At 41.0% G+C, this 25,534-nt stretch overlaps 4 protein-coding genes across 5 annotated transcripts; 2 read left to right on the top strand and 2 right to left on the bottom strand.

Annotated features, from left to right (window-relative positions):
• Window positions 1–1,090: 1,090 nt before the first annotated feature.
• Window positions 1,091–3,288, top strand: selenok (selenoprotein K). The gene is made up of 5 exons (XM_084015561.1): window positions 1,091–1,228; window positions 1,761–1,851; window positions 2,111–2,185; window positions 2,645–2,740; window positions 2,971–3,288. The coding sequence occupies exons 1-4, from the start codon at window positions 1,210–1,212 to the stop codon at window positions 2,733–2,735; spliced, it is 276 nt and encodes a 91-aa protein (XP_083871687.1). The 5' UTR covers window positions 1,091–1,209; the 3' UTR covers window positions 2,736–2,740; window positions 2,971–3,288.
• A 355-nt stretch (window positions 3,289–3,643) lies between these two features.
• Window positions 3,644–9,416, bottom strand: actr8 (actin related protein 8). The gene is made up of 13 exons (XM_084014858.1): window positions 9,172–9,416; window positions 8,403–8,573; window positions 7,893–8,003; window positions 7,593–7,697; window positions 7,073–7,246; window positions 6,849–6,942; window positions 6,478–6,610; window positions 5,914–6,067; window positions 5,621–5,716; window positions 5,317–5,457; window positions 4,636–4,942; window positions 4,365–4,528; window positions 3,644–4,195 (listed from the first exon to the last, which is right to left on the bottom strand). Exons 1-13 carry the CDS (start codon window positions 9,304–9,306, stop codon window positions 4,052–4,054), a joined length of 1,929 nt encoding a protein of 642 aa, XP_083870984.1. The 5' UTR covers window positions 9,307–9,416; the 3' UTR covers window positions 3,644–4,051.
• A 340-nt stretch (window positions 9,417–9,756) lies between these two features.
• On the bottom strand, window positions 9,757–13,466 carry il17rb (interleukin 17 receptor B). Of its 2 annotated transcripts, XM_084015867.1 has the most exons (10): window positions 13,298–13,466; window positions 13,181–13,205; window positions 12,798–12,911; window positions 12,006–12,112; window positions 11,791–11,920; window positions 11,652–11,690; window positions 11,491–11,505; window positions 11,288–11,395; window positions 10,747–11,030; window positions 9,757–10,667 (listed from the first exon to the last, which is right to left on the bottom strand). In XM_084015867.1, the coding sequence occupies exons 1-10, from the start codon at window positions 13,355–13,357 to the stop codon at window positions 10,272–10,274; spliced, it is 1,278 nt and encodes a 425-aa protein (XP_083871993.1). In that variant the 5' UTR covers window positions 13,358–13,466; the 3' UTR covers window positions 9,757–10,271. The 2 variants fall into 2 exon arrangements, with proteins under 2 accessions (XP_083871993.1, XP_083871994.1); XM_084015868.1 differs by lacking the exon at window positions 13,181–13,205 and having other exon boundaries at window positions 13,298–13,417.
• A 926-nt stretch (window positions 13,467–14,392) lies between these two features.
• On the top strand, window positions 14,393–25,533 carry chdh (choline dehydrogenase). The gene is made up of 9 exons (XM_084015877.1): window positions 14,393–14,839; window positions 15,248–15,478; window positions 16,268–16,434; window positions 16,573–16,724; window positions 17,482–17,611; window positions 17,908–18,042; window positions 19,162–19,304; window positions 21,450–21,552; window positions 21,680–25,533. The coding sequence occupies exons 1-9, from the start codon at window positions 14,418–14,420 to the stop codon at window positions 22,096–22,098; spliced, it is 1,902 nt and encodes a 633-aa protein (XP_083872003.1). The 5' UTR covers window positions 14,393–14,417; the 3' UTR covers window positions 22,099–25,533.
• The last annotated feature ends 1 nt before the right edge of the window (window position 25,534 follows it).

Genomic DNA, 25,534 nt, shown 5'->3' with positions numbered 1-25,534 from the left:
AGCTAACTCATTCACAGAGGTGGTTCAGTATCTTGCCCAAGGACACTTCGGCAAGCAGACTGGAGGACCTGGGATTCAAACCACCGCTCTTTCTCTTGGAAGACGACTCGCCCTACCTCTGAGCCACAGCCGCCCCTAAAATGTCAGATTATTGGTAGTAGATCTTCATAATGTGCATCTTCTCAAATGTCTTGGTGGTGATTTTTAAAAAATGTGTTGTGATATGAAGATTTTAAGGCTCAAAGGAGGCTCGGTTGACGGGTTTCCCCGAACGTCCCTTCAGCAAAATGTGGGGTGGTGCAAATAAAGCACTTTTGTCTACTGAAAAAAATGTGAATGATGATGAAATGTTGCGCAAGTTCATAGGCGCTTCTTAATATGTTGAGTGATAAGCTATTGAATCTGAATCATCACATCCCTCCCATGCTACCTCTTTGCTTTCGTAGATTTCATGGTTATAGCACCTGCATGTGCATATCCTTGGCAGGTATTGGGAGTGAGACACAAAGAAAGATACATAATGTTTGTACTTAATATTAAAACAGTACATTCAAAAAAGCAAATGTCTGTATGTTCTGTTGTGAAAGTAGATACTATACTATTAAATATGCCCTTTTGTCTTAATGATGCTTCTAATGTTTGTTGTATTCATTCAGGGGGATATTGGAACATACAACCCAATGTTGTTATTAAACTGTTATAGATGTTTAAATTAGTGCTAATTTTGATCTACTTTGTATACTCTTGGGTAACTACAGCAATGCCTTATGTACTATAAGATCATATGGATGTCCTGTGATAATCTTTAAATAATTTGGTTCATCACCAAATTTGCATATGCAAATATTTTCGCTGGCCATGAAGGGTATGACAGAAACCTGAACAGTAACTATAGCTAACTATAAATATAGTAGTGTAGTAGCCTACAAGATTTGCTTCTGAGATGTTGTAATGTTGCATTAACGCCTCTCTAAACTTTCAACAAAATGGACTACCGGTATATACATTTTATTTGAATGCCATAAAATAATAATTAAATGTCAGCGAGGTATGTTTTGCAACATAAACACGGTGCTGTATGCTGCATTTCATTTATTTATTAATTCATTCATCTTTCCACAATGGGCTGCACCACAATGACGCAACAACGGACCCGGAAGTGCAGAACCAATTGTAAACACAGCTGTGAAAGCTGTAGTAAAGCAAAAGATGGTGTACGTGTCCAACGGTGAGTGGGTTTCTCTTTCAACCGTTTTTTCCACTTCAGAGTAAATATGTAGCTTTGTTGTTGACGTATTTTCTCTGCCGAATATCACCAGTTAAAACGCACTACTTCAATATACAACGTGTAGTTGTAGCGGTGTTAGGCTACATTTAGCTAACTAACGGCTAGTTTGTTAGCAGCTAGTAAGCTGTAGCTGCGTCGCAGGTAGAAGTGCTGAATTAATCCAGCGAATTTACTACAAGAGGGTATCTACTCGTGTTTCCGCCATCATTTCTGAGTTAACTGTAGTAGTTTGAGTGTGCTTTTTTAAACACTGGCGATGTGACATACCCGGGACCCTGCTGTGTTGTGTCTGATTAGCGGTTAGCCTGTGTGTACTAAATGCTTACAGGTGAATCCGGTTAAATCATGAACTGGTAAACTGAGGAGGGATTTGTACACACTCTTGATTTTGAATGTGAATAACCTTACAAGCTATTCTGTTTTCAATCAGCTGATGCTTGCTGTCTCACCCACCTATATTTGTCTCTCCCAGGTCAGGTCCTGGACAGCAGGTCCCAGTCGCCATGGCGACTCTCCTTCCTGGTCGATTTCTTCTGGGGAGCGGTGGAGTTTTTCGGCTTGTTGTAAGTGCTGTATGATCTAATGTTGCTAAAGTGTTGCTAGTCAAATGCTTTGAGCTAAACGTTAGTGCGGCTATCCCCACGCTAACATGCGGATGGTGTGATTTCTGGGTTCCCTATCTTAATTTTGGCCGCTGAGGAAGATCCTGATGCCATGTGTTTTATCAGCTATTTTGTAATAAGTCAAATAAATGAGGAACAATTGTGTTTTTGTATCACCCGTTAACACTGCAATCCACCCTGATCTTCTTTGTCCTACCAGTTTTAAGACGATACTAAACCCCGATATGTCAAAGGGTGGAAACAGTGCCTCATCACGCTTCTCCGATGGCAGAGGGTAGGTCCTCATTTCTCTACTGTCACGCGCGAGACACACACACACACACACACACACACACACACACACACACACACACACACACACACACACACACACAGGGGACATGCCCTACTTGTCCCTCTATGCTCAACAATGAAGGTACCTTTTAATCTGATGGTGGGAGTGTCATCTGTGCGGTAGCATGTACTTGTTATAGGCAGGTCTTCTTTAGAGAGTTTAAATATTATGTTATGCTGTTGCCCACGACAGCAGTTGTTAGTGAATTGCAGAAAAGTGATTTTATGTGTTCAGGAAGGTTTGTTTTTTCTGTTTCCCATCCCTTGCAATCCAGTTTCAAATAGCTAATATATGCAAGAACATGACAAAACAACGAATATCAAAATTATGATGACCTTTTAAGACCTTCAGCCCCATTTAATAACATTGTTCCCTCTTCTCTGTTACTTGCTTCTTCAGGCCTCCAGGTCCCCCTGGTGGCAGAAAACGCATGGGAAGAATAAACCACGGTGCAGGTCCCAGTGCTCCACCAATGGGTGGAGGAGGATGAGGAAGGTGAGGAAATGTGTTTTGTTTGTTTTTTTAATTAAAACATAATTATCATATAAACCCCACTTGGTATCTCATACTCTCGTTCTATTTCTGGTGCCTATATCATAAAGTTAGATTTAGAGTGGCCTTAAAATGTACACATTGTCAAATCAAAACGTTTACAGTTTTCTTTAAATGCCCAGATGATATCTGGGAAGTTACTCATTCTTTGTATTACCCTGACTTCTCTCTAGGTAAATGCCTACACTGAAAGTGTAGGCGTGGGGCTTGGCACAGTGTACGGAGAACCTAAAGAATGACGGTGATGTCACAGTGCTGAAGCCCCCCTTCATTGGCTGCCGCTGCCACAAGCAGTTTCTTGACGCCTTTCTGGGAATTCCTACACGTAGGGGCCAGAATGGCCGATACAGTAGCTATCCACACCATTTCCTCCCTTTATCCTATTTCTGCTCTAACACTTTTCTGTCACACCAGTTCCCTTCTGGGAATCATGACGTTAGTTTGTCTTTGTTTTGTATCCTTCTGTCTCAATAAAGATTGTTTAAACTTGTTACGATTGAGTTTGTCTTGTTCTATTACTATCACTCTCTGTAATGACACAGCTTAGCTCCATGTTAGAGCTGGGCAATACAGACAAAACTGGCATATTTTTGACTGCACTTCAATGTGAAGATATTACAAAGTATTAAATCTAATAAGTGGATGATTTTTGTGTCTCATATCATGTGGCAGCATTTGTTGTTCTTTTAACTGACAGTTAATGTTTAAGACTTACATGCATTGAGTTACTGGGTTTATAATTTGGCTCATAGTAGAGGTAACGTGTTTCAATTCAATATGTTCAAAATTCAAAGAGGTTTTTTTTTGATGGATGCATTTCTTGCATCCAAACTTTATTAGAGATGAAAGAACGGCACTATTTACAGAATAGTATTAAAGACTGTTCAAAGTTAAACAATAGTGAGTGACACTGGGTTTCTATTGGATGAAACAGCCAACACAAGAGGAAAATGGATTGTTTGGTGACCGTTTTTAACAATGTTGCTACAAGCATCTTTTTGTCAAAATGATACTGTTGTCATATTTCACCACTATGCACCCAGATGGTATCCTGGTTTAAATTTTGGCCTCTGGAGAACATTCGAGGTTTTTATTCCACAATGCTGCTTTATCTACTGTATGAATTTAACCAAGACTTGATTCATTCTGAGCAGCCAAGTCTTTCTGCATGTCCAATTGTGCCTGAAAGCATCTTGTGTGAACTTCACTGCCTGTGTAGAAACAATGTTCGATTCAAGTCGAATCTGTTTGGTTTCACCAGACAAAGGCAGCTCTCTCACGGAGCATTCGGACACCAAATCGCTGCCACTCCCCCTGGTGGATCCACATCTCCTGGGTGGTGTCAAGACACGCCAGCACTGCTCCCCCTTTCCACGATATCAGCCGAGGGTCCATGTCCTAGAGCACATGCACATCCATAAACAAGTACATTAGAGGAGGTGTGGATCATTTTCATGTAGGCCTACCCATCTCTCCAGGATGTATATATAATATGCTGTGTGTAGCACTCATCTTTCTAACCTATCCTATCCTATTCTGTGACTGTGTACAACATATCCCTGGTTACCTTTGGCCGCGTGATAACTTCCACGTTGTCTACAAGCCTTCTGAAGGAGGGCGGCATCTTGTTGATGATGCGGTGAAGCAGAAACTCCTGAGCACCATGAAACATGAGCCCTCCTCCCACAACCAGGATGGAGCTGTACATCTTGCGTTTGGTTTCGTCTGATGCTATAAAAATGAAAAAAATAAGAGGTAAAACAGAACATCCTGAGCACCGTAAAACACGTCCTCCTCATGCGTAACCTTTATTTTGTTACCCGCCTGTCCTCCCTTACCGCAGCAGTCGATGCTATGCAGGATGGCCTTATCCAGGCCCAGTGCTTTGCTCTCAAACTGGCTCATGATAGCAGTCTTTCTGGAGAGGTGAGCCGACAGGGGCTCCTCCACCTCTCCTGCCCCCATCAGACTCTCCCCATGTCCAGGCCCAAACTCCATCTCCCCCTTCATCCCTCCTCCACCGCTGCCACTTGCACAGCCTCTGGTTAGGTCAGAGAGCTCCCCAATCCCTCCCTGACTGCTCATCTCACCATCCAAACCACCACCTGGTCTGGAAATACCCTTCCGGTCTGCAGATTTGGAGGACTGGTAAAAAAAAAAATGGGAGAACAATAATAAAAAAGACAAGAATCATAGAGCCTCTATCTCAAAACAAGAAATAAGAATATTAATTCCATTAATGGAAAACACATGGAAAATGAAAGGACATGTCCTGGAAAATTGTTTCTACATTTTCCTATTTTACTTCCACTGAGAATTATTTATTAGGATATCTATACAAGCTACATAAAACAGACAGGATTACTATCTGAAATGGATAAGTTATGTTCAGCAACATATTGACATATTTTGTGGATGAGACTATTCATGTATGGCCCAATCCTTGTCGGTAATTCTTAACTATTATTGTTGTATAAATAGAGTGAGTGTGTGTGTGTGTGTGTGTGTGTGTGTCTTACCTGGTCCTGTTTGCTTTGTGTAGCCAGCAGGTAGTGTTCATCATGAGGATCCTCTGAGTCGCCTTGGGAACGGAACTGAAGTGATGTCATCTTCTGACCTACGATGCCAAATGTGGTCGGGTAGAAAAGACCCATGGATGCCTAACATATGCATACACACAGAAGCACCAGAAAGCATGTGAAGGGGACACAAATCGGGCCACATATGAACAGTAATTCCAGTAAACATGCTGGAGACAGAACAATGTAAAAATAATTTCAACACCAATCTTAAAAAGCATAGTTTTTCATTTGAATTAAGTACCTGTAATTTCTCATCCCCGAGGCGAACCTGGTAGAGAAGAGCTGGGGCTTCTGGGAAACGTGTCTGGAATTCATGATCTTGTAGTCCTGATATGTCCTATTAAGAATAAGTGGTGGAAAAACATATTTTGGAATTTATCCGAATAACTGCAACATTGTCCATTATTGAGAACTGCTATGGTGATCTAAACAGACGCAATGGCGCTAACGCTTGACTGAAATTGATCAGTGTACAACGATACAAATCCCCAATGCTCCCTCTGAACAGACCCCCACCCCCTGACCAACACATACTTGGTTTAGATGGCAGAAAGTCTCTTTCAGATGCTGCAGGAGCTGACAGTCCAGTCTGCTGGACAGCTGACAGTCTCTGTAGGGAAAGCCCGCTCTCTGCAGGAGCCAGAAGAATGTACGGGTCACATCTGAGCCACCGTATGCCAAACACAGCCTACAAAGTCCAAGAGACAGAACATACAATATAATATTGTTCTACAGAGCCCCTAATACGTGACAGTGGGAATTTGTTTCCCTAAACTGGCCGTGCATTACTGGCTAGACCAACACACTGTTCTTATGGATCAGACAGAATTTTGAAATATTGTGAGGGAAGGTAAAACAAAAGAACAAAATCATTTCAGAAACAAAATTCCCACCATGACCCTTCAAAGGCTCCACATAATACAGAAATTAAATGCATTTAAATACACTTTTTATTTTAATCAAACATTAAATATCAGTGTTTTACTGTGTGTTACTTTTCTCTGTCTCATGTGTAAAATAAATCCATATCTGTAATAATAATCTGGATGAATTCATTATTTATAGAGACATAAAAAAAAACATAAAAGTGAGTCTGACCTGGAGTTCCGGTGGGACACTCCGTCCTCAACACAGCAAAGACTGGTCTTCTGGTCTCCTACATCCACGACACAAGCACTGCTCAAACCACTGCCGAATGTAGCACACACCGACTCCTGGTGCACGATGATTGCTATACATGCACACACACCGACATACACACACCCACACCCACACACACACACACACACACACACACACACACACACGGGTGAAGAGATGCCAAAAGAGACAAATTGGATGATTCCACTACCATGAATTCACTATGGCAGACTGTAACAGTGTATATGTACATTTTTGTTGTGTGATCAGCCAAACGAGGATACGTGTGTGTGTGTGTGTGTGTGTGTGTGTGTGTGTGTGTGTAATACCTGAGAAACCCATATTAAGCAGCAGCATGTTGACAACTTCCTTGATGTGCTGCCTGTTGTAGATGTCGGGGACTAATAGGATGCATCTGTAATACTGCCAACCAGTCACACAAGCAAAGGATTCATTAGGGGAAAAGGTCAGTGTTGTTTCATTATTTTCTACTTGTTTCAGAATTTTCAACTTTGCCCCACAGAAGAATGTGATGTGAAGAGGTTCCTCCAACCTTCAAGTCTTTGAGGGGGACTTCCAGTTGTTTTTGAATTACGTGACCCCAAATTGACTCCAGGTCAGCCAGGATGGCAGACAGAGAGCCTCCAGGACCAGGGTGCACATTAAGTTGACCTCTGACTATTGGCCAGTGGATGTTGTAACAGTCAGATGGATTCACATTTAGAGCCTACATGATGGCAGGACGGAAGGGTGGAAAGACAGAGAGAAAAAGCAAGATAACTGACAGAGTTGAGGTAATACCGTTTTAGATAACTTATTACAATCATGATATATAGTCATATACACATACGTTAAAAATACATACATGAAATTTGACCTCTGCATTTAACCCATCCTAAGTATCTAGGAGTTGTGGGGCTGCTGTAAAGCACTCGGGAAGCATTTGGGGTTCAGTGTTTCGCTCAAGCCACTGAACCCCAACACTTCCACATATGGACATTAGTAGCTGGGATCTAACCGGACGACCCACACTACCCACTGCCCCATAGACAGATGATATCCGGCAGACTGACCTCCTCTCCCACCAGATGAGGAGGCTGGTGGGTTGTGTTGGTCCACTTCACCCTGGAGCTGCTGTCTAGTATTGCCGGACGGATCTGACAGTTATAGGCTCTGGCCTTAAAACACACACACACAGACGAAGATCATTTTATATATTTCTGCATATGAACGCATATAGTCCTAGTTACTAGATGTATTGATTATATATATATATACACACACACACATATATACATATATATATACATATGTTTCTGCTTTCTGTAAATAATGCAGTGTTACGTATGCAGCAACTCTTTCATAACACACACCTGTTCAGCGGACACAGGTGTCCTTCGCACTCCGTTCGACATCTTCTTGGACCAGATGGCCTGGTCGACCATTTTGAGTCCATTTTGCCTCTGCTCGTTACTCTCTGCTTTCTGTCGAACAGGACACAGAAGCAATGAGGGTACATTTTTTAAAAATCAGTCAAATATGAAATGAATTCATCTGAGTGAGACGCTGAATAAAATAGGGGTGCAGAATTAATCGAAATGTGAAATGCTCCAATTTTGTGTGTCAACATACCATTTTAAATCAAATGTTATGCTGCAGAAATGTCTACATATGTTGTTGAGGAGTTAAGAAAACAGTTTTGTGTGGTACAGATCCCTGCATTAAATCCCACCAGAGGCATTCATATATTTTTCAATGAAAACGAGAATGATTTAAAAAAAAATTAGAAATCCCTTTTACATCGCAAATCGCTCAAAAAATATATAACAATTAGATATTACATTTTTTTCAACCCTAGAATAAACGACTGCATTGTGACTTACATTTAAACCATCTCTCAAAAGCCAGGCGTCTTCATATCTGGGTTGTCCTGTTTGTTTGTGTCTGCGTGCGATCACATGTGGGAGCGTCACCGGAAGATTGTCTGTTGCTCGGCCGATGCGGAGGGTCCTTGAACCAGGGTGGATGACAATGATAAAATTGCTCTGTATTTGCTGCAAAAGAGGAATGCGTGTATGATGATCAGCATAAACATAACCATGTCGTGCACAACAAAATCACAAAAAGTACGGGGACACCTGAACATTATGTGCAAGCCAAACCGCAAGCCAAACCGTGGATAATAACAATATTATTAATATAACAGCCTCTATTCTGGAGAGGATTTCCACGCAATTCCTGAATCTGGATGCAGAACATTAACATTAATGACGTAACGCCTGGCTCACACACAGTCAGTCTTCCAGGTAACCCCAAAGCTGATGAATGGGGTTGAGGTCAGTGCTCATCTTCACCAAACACAGTGTTAAAATATCGAATGAAATATATTAAGACATCGGATTTGGGGCTGGGTTTTTTGTCTGTTGTAACTTATGGGCAAAGTTTGGAATCGACTATACGATTCACCCAAAGAACAAGCAAAAGCCTATAATCTACATAACCAAATGTGCCCCCTACGTCCAGAGAAGTGGCTGTCTGTGCCCGCGAAAGATGGATAGCCTGACTTATTAGAGATTGAGACGAGGATATTCGTCTATTTTCTAGAAATATGAGCACTGGACAACAATTAAAGCAGCCTACGTCCCATCTCACCTCCTGAAGGGGGTCTGGGATGACCGGAGGAGCGATGGGTCTTTTCACCCCGCGTTGTTGTTCTTTCTCCTTCTCCTTGTCTCGGTCCTTTTCTTTCTCCTTCCCGCTGTCCTGCTCTTTCTCCGCCTGAGTCATGCTAACCGATAAATCCAGTCGACGAAACAGAAATAATGAATTGCAGCCACGTTCACCGTTTGTGAAGTACTTCAACGCGCAACTATAAGCGTGCGGACCTTCCTCTGGGTGGAAAGTTGTGGCAGCGGAAGATGCTACTTCCGTGTTTGATCACGTGGCACAGAGCAGCGATTTCTATTTGTCGAGAGAGACACTCGCAATGCAGTGGCAAAGCTCACATTGTAAATTATGATTAGCTTAATAATAACAGAAAAATAGCTGGTGGTAGAGCTTCTCTGCTGGCAAATATATTTAAATGAAGTTTCATATAGATTTACTTCAGTTTATTTCGAAAGAATAATAGTAAAACAAGACTGTAACTTTTGTAACACCAGTTCATGAGTAAATGGAAATGCAGTCACATTGAATTGTGAATCATTTGAAGAAAAGGGACCCAAAAACACAGTGATATGAAATGCAAATGATCAAGCTTTCATTTTAATTTTCAATCAAAATAATTCTGGGCTGCTTGGCCTGGCTCCAGTGGGATAGTTCATTCCATTCCTGGAAAAGTGTGTATGAATTGTATCCCATTCAGGCTTACCCAAAGCAGGAATCTAACCTGGCAACAATCCCTTTCTCTGTAATTGATGTGCTATTTAAGGATTTCAGAAGAAATATACAAATACATTATTTTTTAAGTCTATTAAACAAAGCAAGTTGCCTTTGTTGCCCACTTTCTTTCTTTCTACATGACGATGACAGATGATACACTAACAGAGCATGTTCGAGGGCAAATCATAAAGTGTAAACTTTGTTGTTACATAATAAGTTCATGCAGTGCTGCAATAAAAAAAAAAACAAGAAACGTATCCATCCTGCAGTGTGCAAACAATGCCATCTATTAAATAAATGAATTTTAGAAAGTGTAACAAATCACTAATGACACATTGTTTTTATCCATCAATCTAAACATTTTTATACATTCAAACAATGGCGACCAGAGATTTCACTGGTTCCGCCTCTCTGAAGACTAGCTTTTCTACAGCTTCTTTTAACGCTACTGTACTCTTTTCGCTGAAGTTCAGATCAGACATCTTCTCGTCATCCTGATCCTGGGTATGAAGATTCTTGCACAACTTCTTCAAGTCCTTCATCAAACAAAAAGTCTTGCAGGCACTCAGTTCCAGTGCCAGGTTACAAGGGTTCTTGCCCTGCTGCTCACCGAGCTGCACCACCCAGAACTTAGCCAGGTCGCTGGCGCTCTTTGCCTGGCTCGCCACCATGTTGAGAATCAGGAGGTACAGGTCGTGAGCTGCTGCTGGGATTGAGGGTTCTGGGAAGGCGTGGTCGTGAGGAGGGTCACCGGGCTTTGACGAGGGCTGAGAGGAGATAAGAGCGGCTTTTTAAAATCCCTCTCAGCAGGTCAAGAGACATAAATGAATATTACACAAAACTTACAATCTCTATCTGTGGGCAGACGACGAGGACTCTGTGTGCAGCCTTGGCCCTTTCTGCAAGCCAGCGCATTGGCCCCATCTCTGCTATTTTCCTCTGCTGCCACATGTCCACAGCCACGCTGCATCCGCCGTGCCACTGCAGGAACTCTGCCAGGGCCACCACGGCTCGCTGGAAGGCTCTATTCTCAGCAGGGTACACCACAAGAACAGGGACACAAGCTATGGGGGACGTAGGCACCCTCTTGAAACCCAATAAGGTGGCAACATTGGCTCCGCCGCTTTTATCTGAAGGGTAAGAAAGTATTGGAAAGAAGAGGTTAGTTCTCTTCCGTGCAGTGCTGACCATTTTATATAACCTAGAGGGGATTTCTTAACTCATTTGTGGTTCCTAAGCTTGATACATATCAGTACTTCTATTATCCAATCTCCACATCTAGCAGGGGAAGCAAGTTTCACATATTTTGATCCAGTAGCTAGTAACTGGGGGACAAAAGTGTACAAAGTGTACAAGCCTCTTACAACTAAATGTATATTGTATTTACAGATTATGTAGCAGGAACATAGGATCATCAAACCGCCCAGGCCTCCAAAAATGACCACCACTATGGTGACGAAGTAGACTTTATCAGGGACAGGTTCTTTTTCCTTGGCTGCAAAGAAGAACACATGCACAACATCTCATTTTACTTTATGTAATTGTATTGAGATTGTATGGACAGTGCTTTCAGGAATTGTGTAGTCATACCCGTGGTGATCGAAACTGAAACAAATATGAAATAAAAGTATTGTTAACACACTATGGATATACACATGCACCAGCATAGAGGCAAGACAAGTTCATTTGTATTGCACATTTCAGCAACAAGGCAATTCAAAGCCAAAGGGAAAACAAATATGATTGCTCACCCAAAGTAACTGGAGTTGTTGTAGTTGTTGTTATATCACCTGAAAAAAAACCCCAGAAGGATTAAACATTTTAATACTTTTCACTCATTTTAATAGAGTATCAAAAAAAGTGTAGAATTAAAAAATAATAATAATTTACGTTGTGTTATACGAGGTATCATGATTGCGGTGTCCTTGTAAGAGCGGGACTCCGGTGGATGCAATGGGAGATTGGCAACCTGGATTGAATTGAAGCCATAGCTTGCCTTCACTAAAAAATGAAACCATATCTAGATTTGAAAAGATGACATGCTGGGATCAGTCATTTCAAACTCATGTTGCGCAGACAAATATAAGTCAAGATTTCATCCATACCTGCTCGGATTCACCGAGGCTTGAATTTGACAACACTGGGTTGTATTTACAGTGGTATGAGTCCCACTGAATTGTGATCCGAGTACCTGTCAGATATTTAATACTACCTGCAAGAACAGAACATGTCAGAGTCTACCTAAATAAAGACAGTTTGTATAAATATTAAATATTTTGTATAAAACTCATGTCAATTGTAATCTGTATGCACTGGACTTCAGCTCTCTATACCACCTACTGCTGTAACATGTTATGTCAAAATGTCACAAGTAAAAGAAAATGTTATGTCAAATGAAAAATGCAAAAGATAAGAAAATATTATGATGAAGATTTTATCCTGTGGGTAATAGGGGCGGGACTAGATAAGCCTTGGCTTCTCCCGCTTTCCCTTTGTGTATTGTATTATTGAACAAAAATGTGTGATGATGACGATTTAATTGACATGCCCGAAATAAATAAATAAATAAATAAAACAGTGATTGTTTTCTGTTTTACGTGGCATCGGTTGTTTTGTGGCACTATGTTATGTTTCATCAATTAAAAAAAATTACCAAGTTTTGAAAAACAAGAAAGTTTCTGGGAAATCACCTGTTATCTCATAAAAATTGTAGGATTATCACATTTTGTTGCTTTCACAGATAATCAACAATAACCAATTGTATTTCAAAGATGTATTTAATTATCAATCCAAAGTGTTTGGTCATCTTTATAGGTACAACTGTTTTTAAGTCAACAATATCAAGTGGTTCTACAAGTTCCACATTGGAACAAAAAATAAAAGGTATTATTTCTTACCATCAATGTTGATTGCCCAGCTTATGTTCATCATATTTTTTTCTCCCACTTTCACCAGCTCCACTCTCAGGTCGGCCGGGACAGATGGAGGGGTGTCACTGACAGGAGGGAAATCTGGACAAAAAATCCCACTTTTGTAATGTGTGTATTATTATTGTCTGAGATTTAATCAGATGCCTACTACTTCAGCTGTTAAATTGTATTGTAGGCCTACTTTTTTTAGTGCTTGTGTAATGCTCATTTTGTTACATTTCAGGAAGTTTTTTACCCCTGGTCTGCATATAAAAAAACTTAAATCCACTTTAGGGGCTTCAAACCCCACCATGATATTATTGCCATTAGGGCAGAAACCTCTACATACAAGAATATGGATAAAAACATACCATTGAATTCATGACACTCCACCTGCTGCAAAGAAATCCCAGAAACAGATTAATCAAACCACGTTTTCATTTTAAATTAAAACGACAATGGCTCAGTCGCCAAAATCGACAACTTACAATTTCATGCGATGTGACCTCGGTCGCGACATAGAAGGAGATGAGAACGGCTCCCCACATTGTCTATCCCTGGTTGGATAAAAAAAAAAAAAATGAAATAAAAAGTAGAACTAGCATAAAATTAAGGGATACACACACACTTTGACGATGTCCACCATCTGACTGACTTGGAGCCTGAACGCTGTTCACTTATAAGGACAGCCCGCTAAGCCCCGCCCACAGCCGTTGACCTTTTTTTGCTGCTGTCCACTCGGTTCACTGTCTGTCTCCAGTTTCAGGGTAAAAAAAAGGTAATCTCTGTTTTTTTCCTTCTTCTGCTGCTTCATTCAGCTGTTCAGCGTCTGTTTTTGATATTAAACTAGCGTGACTCTTTTAAACTTTGTCTAGTAAACGTTACATTCAGTTAACGCGGCATACATAAGAAATCTCAACGTCAATACACATATTGGTTAACAGAAAATATCGAGGGAAAAAAAACACTTGACATAAGCTTATGTTGTTTAAATACACTTTAAACGTCCTTTAACGCGTTTGCAACGTTAGACGCGTGTTTTAATCGAGTAGAAGTCCTTTCTAGAAACGTTAGCTGGTGTTAGTTAGGTATTAATGACCGCAGACCTATGTAATATCACACTGTTGTTACACTGATAAGCAAACGGTTGCGAAATTGGCCTTTCGTCGTAAAAATGTCGCGCTATCGCGAACGTGAGTCGTAAAACACAACTTGGATAAATGTCTTGGTGTTTCCCACTGGTGAATGTGTTGGTGTCACAGTGGTTAGAAGCTATTTGCGGACATTCGGGCTGTTTTCTGAGTTCACCACTACTGCTGGTGTATTGCTACAGTCCTGAGTCTGACCTACATATCCCCAACTTGTCCTGAATAGAAGACCACACACACACACACACACACACACACACACACACAGAGAGAGAGAGAGAGAGAGAGAGAGAGAGAGAGAGAGAGAAATGCTTTCCTGTTGCTTCTCTGCATAAAGTTTTCAAGAATGAGCCCAGTTCCAGGTGGCTCTCTCAAGTGCATTCTCTAACTTGTGTTGTTGTTGTTGTTGTTGTTGTTGTTGTGATTTACAGTGAATGTTGAAAACCCTCCCAGAACCAGGATGTTGTCTTTGGCCACGTCAGGCCAAGCCGGAGCCCGACGAGTTGTGACTGCGACTCGAGGTTGGTTTATGAGGGATGGCAGGTGCCTGTTCACCTGTTTGCCAGAATGTGTCCCCGGGACCAGGACCATGGGCCAGTCCTTTCCCCGCTCCTCCTTCAACCATTACAAAAGCTTCAGTGCCACGGCTGCCCATCGGAACGCTTCATCACCTGCAGCCAATCAGAAAACGCCGTCCTACAGTTATATCATTGTTGGGGCAGGATCGGCGGGCTGCGTCCTTGCCAACCGTCTCAGTGAGGATGCCCACGAGTCTGTGCTGCAGCTGGAGGCTGGGCCTAAGGACATGTTGCTAGGCAACTTGCGACTCTCATGGAAGATCCACATGCCAGCTGCGCTGACCTACAACCTCTGTGATGACAAGTACAGTAGTTAAACAATTTCACAAATGTTTTGGTGCCGATTTATGAAACTGTTTTATTTACCTTGCCATTCATTACTGCACAGTTCCTTACTGTGTGCTAACACAAATGAAGTCTGTTATAAAATGCTATCATACAGTTTATTCTACAGTTTTAAATATGAAAGCGGGTAACATGCTTATTTGTCATAATAGAACAAAAATATTTATAGTTGAGTCTAGAAATGCAAAAAAAAGTCAAATGGTGTTATGGTATTTTGGACTATTAAAGCCACAATATGCCACAATGAAAAGGTAATTTAAAGTGAATCATCCATGTATTACATTGGTGCAACTTTTTAGAACTGCTAAGCAAAAATATATTTGTTCCACTTTGATGTCATGCTGTATCCCTTTTAATTTCTCCTCAGGTATAACTGGTGCTACCACACTTTACCTCAGGCCCACATGGACAACCGGGTGATGTACTGGCCGAGGGGCCGTGTCTGGGGCGGGTCCTCTTCACTCAACGCCATGGTGTACATCCGCGGACACGCTGAAGACTACAACCGCTGGCAGAGAGAGGGGGCTGAGGGCTGGGATTACGAACACTGTCTGCCTTACTTTCGGAAAGCTCAGTGTCACGAGCTGGGAGAAAACAGGTACCTGACAAACATCTGCAAGATATAATTTGAATATGAAAGGACCGAGTTTGAAGGAAACCCCTCAGTCCCACAGAATCACCAGGATTCATCCTGGCTCGTAAATGCTTTGCAATGCAAACGTGTAGTCGAGATTTTACTACGCAGAACCTGGCCATGGGAGCATCGGGAAAGTAATGCAGTGCATCACTAATCTAATATCAGCACATGCAAATGAGGAAGGTAGACAGCTTCATAGCAACAAATATGACATTCTGGGAAGCAGATATCACAGGTGGATGTGATGTACGTGTCCGTCTGTGTTATAGTGAAAGACAGATGCTTCCACTGAGCACCGTATCACCTAATCATGTCCATTTGTGTGTATTTATACTTAGCAGCAAGACAATCATATACTCAACATAACGTCAATGCGAAGCCTGATTGTTGTTGTTGTTGTTGATTGTTGTTAGGAATCCAATGGAAATACTTACATAATCAATACTATAAATCAGCTAAACATTCCACAAATACAAAATCCACATGCAAGAATTGGAAGTCCAAGTCAGTCCCAGTAAGCATATTTTCAAATTCATCTGTTTATGTGTCAAATGTTCATGTCACAGCTTTGCATTGATCTGATAGATTTTTTATAAATATATAGATTGTTGTACAAAATGAATGCAGGTAGAAGGAACATAAATGAAAGTAAATGTGTCTCACATAGACATATTAATTGTTACATTTTGAAAAGGAACTGCCATCATCTTCGTGACACATTAAAACGTGTGTTTCATGTGTGTACTGTAGGTACCGAGGAGGCAGTGGACCTCTCCATGTGTCCAGAGGGAAGACCAACCATCCCCTACACAAAGCTTTTATTGAGGGGGGGCAGCAGGCAGGATACCCCTTCACTGATGACATGAACGGGCACCAACAGGAGGGCGTGGGCTGGATGGACATGACCATTCATAAAGGTTTAAAGCAAAAGGAACTACTTTATCCAATAACCATGAAGAACACTTCACTACTTCATACTACAACGCAGTATTTGTACCTCTCTTGCGAACAAATTCTTTAATATTGTCTACATCTCACTGCCCAAATCTGTCCAGGAAAGAGGTGGAGCACAGCCAGTGCCTACCTGAGACCTGCCCTGGGTCGAGCCAACCTGAAGACAGAGGTGCGCTGCCTGACCACCAAGATCCTGTTTGATGGCAACCGTGCTGTAGGTGTGGAATATACACAGGGAGGCCAAAAGAAAAGGGTAAGATGGATAGAATGTGTCATGACACAGTTCATATACCATGAAAAAAAGATTAGAGAGGCAAGGATTTCAATGTTTATTAACTAAATAAAAAATACATTTTATCTAAATATCTAAAAATAAAAAAATAGACAAAGGAAAATTATGTTGCAAAAAGTATTTATATATAAAAAAAAAACACACTTACAAAATTGAAAGGATCTCTCTCAATCAATTAGAAAGCTCATTTCCTTTTGTACCCAGCCACACTAGTGGCATCTGGGAGGTTAATGTTAGTCTGTTGTTCCATAAGTGTGATTCAGACTGAAATATCTAAAGTATGGATGGATCGGCTCCCAATTGTATACAGAGGATGAATCCTCTCAGCTACAGCAAACTCCTGACTTCCCCCCTAGCACAATGATATAGATGTGCTTGTTTTGGAACCATGTTGACATGTTTTGAATTGTCTTGGAAGTTGGCACATATGTGGCACGACATTGTCAGACTTGTTCATCCAGCCCTGTTTGAAGGTCAGAATTTGCACAGTGAAAATCAACATTCATTGTTCGGACCTTTTATGATTACGATATTCAAATGATTTTGACAATCCACTGACGCTTCCTCTCGCGTCACCGTGAGGTTGACATTTACATGTTATAACTGTCATGGCGAGCATGCTGATGTTAGCATTTATTTCACTGTACTGCTGTGCGTATTCACAGACTAGACTCTTGTTCAATGATTCGCTCGTTCGATTTTCCTGGTCTGTCTTCAGGCGTTTGCAGATAAAGAGGTGATATTAAGTGGAGGAGCCATCAACTCCCCTCAGCTTCTCATGCTGTCTGGCGTAGGAAACGCTGATGACCTGAATCAACTCGGCATCTCTGTGGTTCAGCACTTACCAGGTACATTTTGTGCACTTGGAGATGTTTTTTTTAACCATGTCAGGATTTAAAAAGCCTCATTTCAACAAACTGAAATGGAGGGGAAACTATTTGACTCTATAAAACCTGCATCTTTAGTTTATAGTAGGGAAGTATACTAGTTTTTGCTATTTATTAAACATATAAACAAATTAAACATATCAAGAATTACAGATACAGACTGAGAGTGATTCATTTCCACCTGTTCCACCATGCTTACAAACATGAGTGCTATTCGGGCCTCTCACTGTCTTCCTCTTGTCTCGGATGTTTCTCAGGTGTTGGCAGTAACCTGCAGGATCATTTGGAGCTGTACGTCCAGCATCAGTGCACTCAGCCCATCACCCTGTACAAAGCCCAGACGCCTTTCCACATGGTCAAGATAGGCCTGGAGTGGCTCGCCATGTTCACTGGTAACCAAAGGCAACCAGTGGAAACACACACATTCTCCCAAAAGTTCTACAAAAAATAGCCCCTTCTCGTGGGTTTAGATCCCTGCGCTTCAATGACTAGTATTGATACAGGAAATATCACTTATGGACAGAGTTTATGGACAGTTTGATGAAAGCTGCTGTTTCTCATTGACATGCAAATATTGGCAGCATGGCTAGTCTAATTACCTGTTAATTATTGTAAATGTTACTCAACTGAAAAGAATAACCAGACAGGTGCAGGGAAAGCTTCAGGTGGGCACCAATCAAAAGAAAAAGAAATCTGGCTTTTCTATGGAAAGACAAAACCATTTATTTATTTATTTAACCTTTATTTAACCAGGAAAAGACTCACTGAGATTAGAAATCTCTTTTACAAGAGTGTCCTGGCCAAGACAGGCAGCAGCATTATCATACATACACACAACTACAACACAGACATTGAAGACACTTAGCATCCAAAAACAGCAACATTTGAAGGTCAGCTACAATAGACAGGTTGCCCATGGCTTTAGAGTGCGACTAAAGGTTCATAATTTAGCACAAACCTAAACTGCTCGAATCATTTCATAAACAACAGGAAACTGGCCTTAAATCTTTTGACTGAGAGGAAATGCAGGAAACGGTGCGGTTTATATAACAACGCAAGGGATCTTCCATCCATCCATCCATTGTCTACCACTTATCCTGTATTCAGGGTCACGGGGGGGGGGGGCTGGAGCCAATCCCAGCTGTCATTGGGCGAAGGCAGGGTACACCCTGGACAGGACGCCAGTCTATCACAGGCGCAAGGGATCTTATCAAGAGCTTTCTTAATCAGGACTCACAAATCATACAGTGTACTGTGATGTTAACTGGCACAGAATACAGATTATTAACTGATAGGGGAGTTTGGCAAGTGATCATGGCAGACAGACATAAGTACACCTTCACAAACACAAACTAATACAAAATATCACAACAAATCAACAAAAATTCTGGTCAGTTGTTACACATTGCACCATTAAAACCAAGAGTGTGTATATGAAGTATCTGTCATCTGTTTGCCTGCTGATGACACTGTGTCCCACCATCTCACTTACCAAGGCGACTGTCTCCTAGGTTACGGAGCAACAGCCCACCTGGAGAGCGGAGGGTTCATCCGTAGTCGGCCACGCGTCACACACCCTGACATTCAGTTCCACTTCCTGCCATCGCAGGTCATCGACCACGGCCGAGTTGCCTCCGAGATCGAGGCGTATCAGGTGTGTGTTCAGGGAATCGTGACTGCTGTTTGTGATGGAGGATTAATTATTAATACACGTTTGACTTAACGTGTGTATGCTTAATGCAGCTTTCAGAGTGTATGATTGTAGTTTAATTGTATTATTCGAGGGGATGCGTATCCACATGAGTGTGTTTTGGCTGTTTCTTATTTGTCAGCAGTGCCACAGAAAATAGGCATAAAGTGACGTATATATTCCTGTACACGTTGAACAATGCCGCTACACGTCATGACTGATTAGATAAGACTCTCATGTAATGCACAAGACACAAAGGAGTATTTATAGTCCTACGTGCAATTCCACAGAAACCAAACCACAGAAAATAATTTGTGATCAGAGAGAGAGGTCGCACAGTGACATTATTTATAGTTCTTTTTTCCAGAGAAGTATAGTCTGCCCGGAGCTTGTTATGACTTGTGTATATCCTGGAAGGAGGCTTCGATTGAACTGCTACTAAAAGCTTTTGCTTATTTGTGTTAAAGATTGGCCCGGTTTTGTTATTGTGTGCAGGAACCATGAATGTCGAATGCAATTACACTGGATATGGCATAATGGCTCACTTCTGTGGGATAAGAAAAGACAGTAAACCAGTTGTCTTGAAATTCTGTTGAATTTCTTCAACAAAGAGTTTCTCTCAGTCAGCACGCAATTTTATTCCCGCATTGATTCAGTCCATATCAAACACGCATTCATTAGCGGATAGTCTATTCGCTTTTTACACACGAACATTAAGGGCCCTAGTTTCGCATAATGCAAGTTTCGACCAGCGCAGCCTTGCGCAAGGTCAGTTTGGCAGTTTGGTGGATCACCTGCGCCAAGATGGGTGTGGCGGCACAGCAGGGGGAGGCGTCATATATTAGGCTTGTTCGGGATGGTCTTGGCTTGACTTGACTTATCACGCCAACAAGAGCTGCAGGTGTCTGAGGGGGCGGGCTTTAAAAGAGACCGTAGCCAAACGCCGTCAAGTCGGACAACAAAGTCAACGTGACTATGGTGCTCAAGCGATAGAACACAGCAGCAAACCAAAGAGGATGTTTTTTATATATATATATATATATATACATACATACATACATACATACATACACACACACGTCTCGCGGGAGGTGTGCCTGCGCGAGCCTGCGCGGTGCACGAAACTTGCAAAGTCCAGGCGGACACACCCCGTCGGCGTGGCGCAGGTGCGCTGAAAGCTGACTACGCGTAGTCTACGAAACTAGGGCCCCAAATGTGAGCCTCTTGCTTTTGTGTTGTCAGTCATTTCTTTGAACAGTCACCCTAAGCTCAGAACAAAAACTGCATGTCCTTCTTTTTGCAAGTGAAAGTCCTTTTTTGTATATAAAATATAATGCTTTGACTTAGTAGTATAAAAGTATAGTCTGAACATGTTTTTAACAGCATTTCAATGACTGTTTAAATTTCCTCCATTTGTTGAAGTAGCTGGAATAAAGCCACTGAATGCTGTTGAGCCAAGATCTAAATAGATCTCCACTGTATTTGTACCTTGATGCCTTTTCAAGAGCAAATCACCAAACACATTATCACTGGATCAGATCCTGTGCTTACAATCATCTCTTTTTCTTTGATCTATATCTATATATTAATCGTCAGTTGCTGGCCCGTGTTTTGTCCCCATCAGATTAAAGCTGAACACATGTTGAAAATGTAACGTATGTTACAGCCTAATACACAGTGAGATTTCACCACACATCCGTTAAGGAAATTAATTCTGGTCAATGACGAATTATTGTACAACCCTGAATAAACTTTGTGTTGCCTACACACATTTATATCTCTCCAACCGCTGGATTAAAAGGCTCTGTATTTACCTGTTGCCATGGAGCTCCATTGTTGATGGTGTTTTTCTTTCACCACGTACGAGCTTAACTCAGAATTAACAAACTCCTGAGTTGACTCAACGTAGTTTCCCATCTGTCAGTGTTAGTCAACTCTGCACAAAGAAAGGTTAAAGTACATGTTGGGGTTTCTTTTTGTCTCTTACAGTGAAGTAGCAGTAGGGATCACTTCCTTCACTATGGGGATAACAAAGTCTTACAGTACAGTACACATGACATGCACAGACAAGAGACACAACAGAGCTGAGTGTTGCTGTTTGTGTTCTAGGTTCATGTCGGACCAATGAGAAGCACCAGTGTCGGATGGATGAAGCTGAAGAGCGCCAACCCTTTGGATCACCCGATTCTCCAGCCAAACTATCTCTCCACTGGTAAGATTCAGTCCCTGAACTGAAGATTTGTCACATCTTTTTGTTGGAGCCTGATATTGTGTTGAATGGCTTACATACTGCTTATAATAAAGTCACTTTTAGATATTCATCTCCTCTCTCCTCTCAGATGTCGATGTGTTGGAGTTCAGGGATTGTGTCAAACTCTCCCGAGAGATTTTTACCCAGAAGGCCTTTGACCCGTTCCGTGGTCCTGAAATCCAGCCCGGACCGCAGGTTCAATCTGACACCGACATTGACGCTTTTGTTCGGCGAAAAGCTGACAGCGCCTACCACCCATCATGCACCTGCAAGATGGGCTCGCCATCCGACCCGATGGCGGTAGTCGAATCGAACACGCGTGTTCTGGGGCTTGAGCGGCTGCGGGTGGTTGACGCCTCCATCATGCCCAGCATAGTCAGCGGCAACCTGAACGCCCCGACCATCATGATGGCGGAGAAGGCTGCTGACATCATCCGAGGACGCCCTCCTCTCACCGACCCGGGGGTTCCTGTGTACCACCCGCCGACACTCAACGCGCAGCGTTGAACAAGAGAATGGGTGAAGGTTATACTGTCCACAAGACACCCGTCAACACCATCTACGCTATCTTTAATTCAAGGTCATAATTGATTTTAGCAGTTTACATGTGAAATTCAGATTGAGTACTTGGTACTTGGTGTCCTGACAAAGAAACCGTTTGTCTTATTTTTCCAGTAACGCTTATTTGCCTTCACAGTCAACATTACCGTGTTGAATATTAAAACTAACATAGCTTAGAATAACATTTTAACCACACTACTATCCTGAGATAGTCCATGGCGAGGTTTCATCTTCCATATACCAGCACATTAAGCGTCTTAAATGGATCCTCAGTTTCACAACAGAAACTAAAGATATGTCCTGCCTGTCAAAACACTACAACAGTTATATGCTGTAAATGTTGAACGCACTAACAAAGCCAATTTTAATTTCAGTCAAAATTGCAATTCACTGCAGCCTCAACATCATTCCACTTGCATTGTTAAGCATCACAGCTCACAGTGTTGAGTTGCCTTTTGGTCCAGGACAGTATGGTGGCTGTTTAATCTAAGTAGCAATACTAATACATTATAGCTCAGCATGTGTTTAAAATACTCTGTAAAATGTGCACTAAAAACTACTAGAAACTAAAAAAAAAAAAACATCAATGTGAATTTTGTTTTCTTAATGTATGGGGGATGTTTACAAAGAAGCTTTTGAATAGTATTGTGTGGAACTGATCAGATAATCCCTTCTGTGCCTGTAAGATCATTATGCTCTGATGTCAGTGAGGATTGCTGTGTATACAGTCACTGATGAATTGTGAATCATCTTGAATCAAAGTCTTAAATTCACGCATGAAGTATTAATTCAAGTTGATTGCACTTGTTTTCATGATCAGCTCGAATGCAGTCAGCTGCTAGGATGAATTATAATTGTTTTAAGCTTTGCACTACTCTATGAAGTATCTTAGTTACTGTGACTATTGTTTGCATTGTATGCAGTGTTGTAGAAAATAACATGAATGTTTAAATTGGGTCCTAATGAAGGAGACTTGGATCGTAAAGGGAAAATTATTGTGAAGCTTGTACAGCCTTTTTCTTTTATTGATTGTAAACAAACGCCAGAAACCATCCTGACCTTGTCCTCGTGACTTTATTTAGTGATACTTACAAAAATTCTCAGCAAGTTCACTGTTAAGAATTCAAATGTACAAAACAGGGTTTTTGTTTTCCATAGGTACAAAATCTATAAGGTAATAGTACTTATGCTACAAAGTAGATGGATAGATAGATTTTTAATTTCCATACAACAAATGGGTAGAAAGCAGAAATCTTACTTTATACAAACACTGTTCAGAATGTTTACATTGTTATCATCGTGTAGTCATCTGTAAAGCAGTGGAGCAGTACAAAAAAAATAAAGCTGTCAGTTTGCTTTTGTCACTTTGTTTTGTTATTCATTTTAATTAAACTCTAAATGTTGATGCATCTGGATACTTTCACTGTAAATGAGCAGCAGATTGTTTTCTGGAGTTGCTGACATGTAAATACGGGCGGTACTCAGTCATGCAGTGTTGGTCAGCCATTTTGGATATTGTTTTTGTGCTTTTAAAACCAATTCATGATAACAAAAACAATTTCATTTTATTTTTGTGTTTGATCTACTTATTAGTATGCTTCTCCCATAGCCACGTTTCAGAGGGATATGCAGCAAATGTACACATTTCTGCTTCCAGCATGTGTGTAATATGGCTTTTGAAGTGCTCTTAATTCCTCTAAAAATCTTTTAAGGTCTGTAGAATCCAAAAAATAGAACCTCTGGCTGTATTTGCACAAAACAAAGGTTTTAAAGAGGTAATTGTGTTTCATGATCAGTTTCTGATTTTGGTTCGTTGCGACACATTCACCTGTCAATCAAACCTCAAGGCTTTGGAGGTGCGTGTCATCACCATTAACCAACCAAAATGCAGAATTCTGATTCCTTTCTGCAGAAAAGTATTGATATTAAAATGTTTCACATGATTACAACTTTGAAATTTATATATCTTTTTCTCATTTTGTGCAAATGCAGCCTTTGCCACAGTTTCTCTGACATTTTTGACATTTGTCAAACGTTCTTAGTTGAACATAATTTACGTGCAGCGAGAAAATGCATAAGTCATATTTATCAGCTGTATTGGCCACTAAAACCTGTGTATATGTGAACAATGAATTTACATTAACAGTACATATGAAGAGCATTCCAGACACCAGCTCGGGTTCAATTTACCTGTATATTAACTATTAAATGTAAGCAAGAAAGAATATTGGCATCAACCTTTTGTCATATTTGTACACACGAAACAGTGTACCCTTCTTCAACTTAAAAAAGGAAACAAATACGAATATTGATGTGCGTAACAACGTACTTAACGATCCCTTGTTTTGGTTTTATATTTGAAGGAGCCCTTTCGTTGCACAGATAAAGCATGTTGTCCTGTCAACGGTAGATTGAGCAAAAAGAAGGGGGGGAAATATATTGCCCTGCCACGACCCAGTGTTGGCTTGTAAAAGTTGACCTGAAGACATTATTCCAGTTGGCAGTGTTGGAGCGAATGTGAAGAAAAGAGCAGGTGAGAAATGTTGCTTCTCTTTAGTGTTTCTAGTCTACGAGCCGTCCCTTCACAGCCGGCAGCTGTTCTGGACATCTTGTGCACTCACGTCGGCGTTGGAACAAAAGGTAATCCTACAAATAAAAGGCAATATCATTTCATTCAAAATCACAAATACTGAATTTATATATTGTCAGGGAAACCTTTTTGTTGTGGCATTTTAAATATTATCAGACAGATGATACTATTGTGATTACTTTGTGCATTAGCAATCTGGCAGGAATCTCTGGATCCTCTTTGTTTTCTTGCCTTGATGAGTAATTTCAAACCTATTACTAGTTCAAGTCTCATGCAGGGGTTTAATATACAAGACTGATGTGCCACAGCGTTTTCTCTACAGACTCTTATTTTCATAACGTCACTCATGTTCAAATAGTCTCAAGCAGATCTGTGAAGAGTGGATCTTTGCATATTCTGAGTTAGTTTGTAACAATGAACTGGTCTCTCCTCACAGTCTTTAATGGGCTTTGATCAAAGTTCACTATTGAAACAAGTGTGACGCTGAACTATCATGCTAAATCTTCCTTTATAAGTCAGGGTGTTTAAATAAACCTGGGTGTAAATGTGTATATTGGTGGTGTAAAAGAGGGGAAGAGTATGTTTCTGTTATCAGCATGCACATTAGACAGAAGGATATGCCTGAGGACAAAGTCGTTTTTCAGTGATATGTGATTTTTCTTTTCAAGTACCAGATCGAGCAACATTTAACCCTGAAAGCCTGAACCCAGATCGTAATGATCTTCGAAATAATTTAATAAAAAAAAAAAAAAACGTTTTCATCACCTTTTGTGTTACTTGAGCCATGGAGGA

Source organism: Eutrigla gurnardus, assembly GCF_963514095.1.
Source record: "Eutrigla gurnardus genome assembly, chromosome: 8".
NCBI lineage: Eukaryota > Metazoa > Chordata > Actinopteri > Perciformes > Triglidae > Eutrigla > Eutrigla gurnardus.
This window is presented reverse-complemented; position numbering and strand designations above follow the sequence as displayed.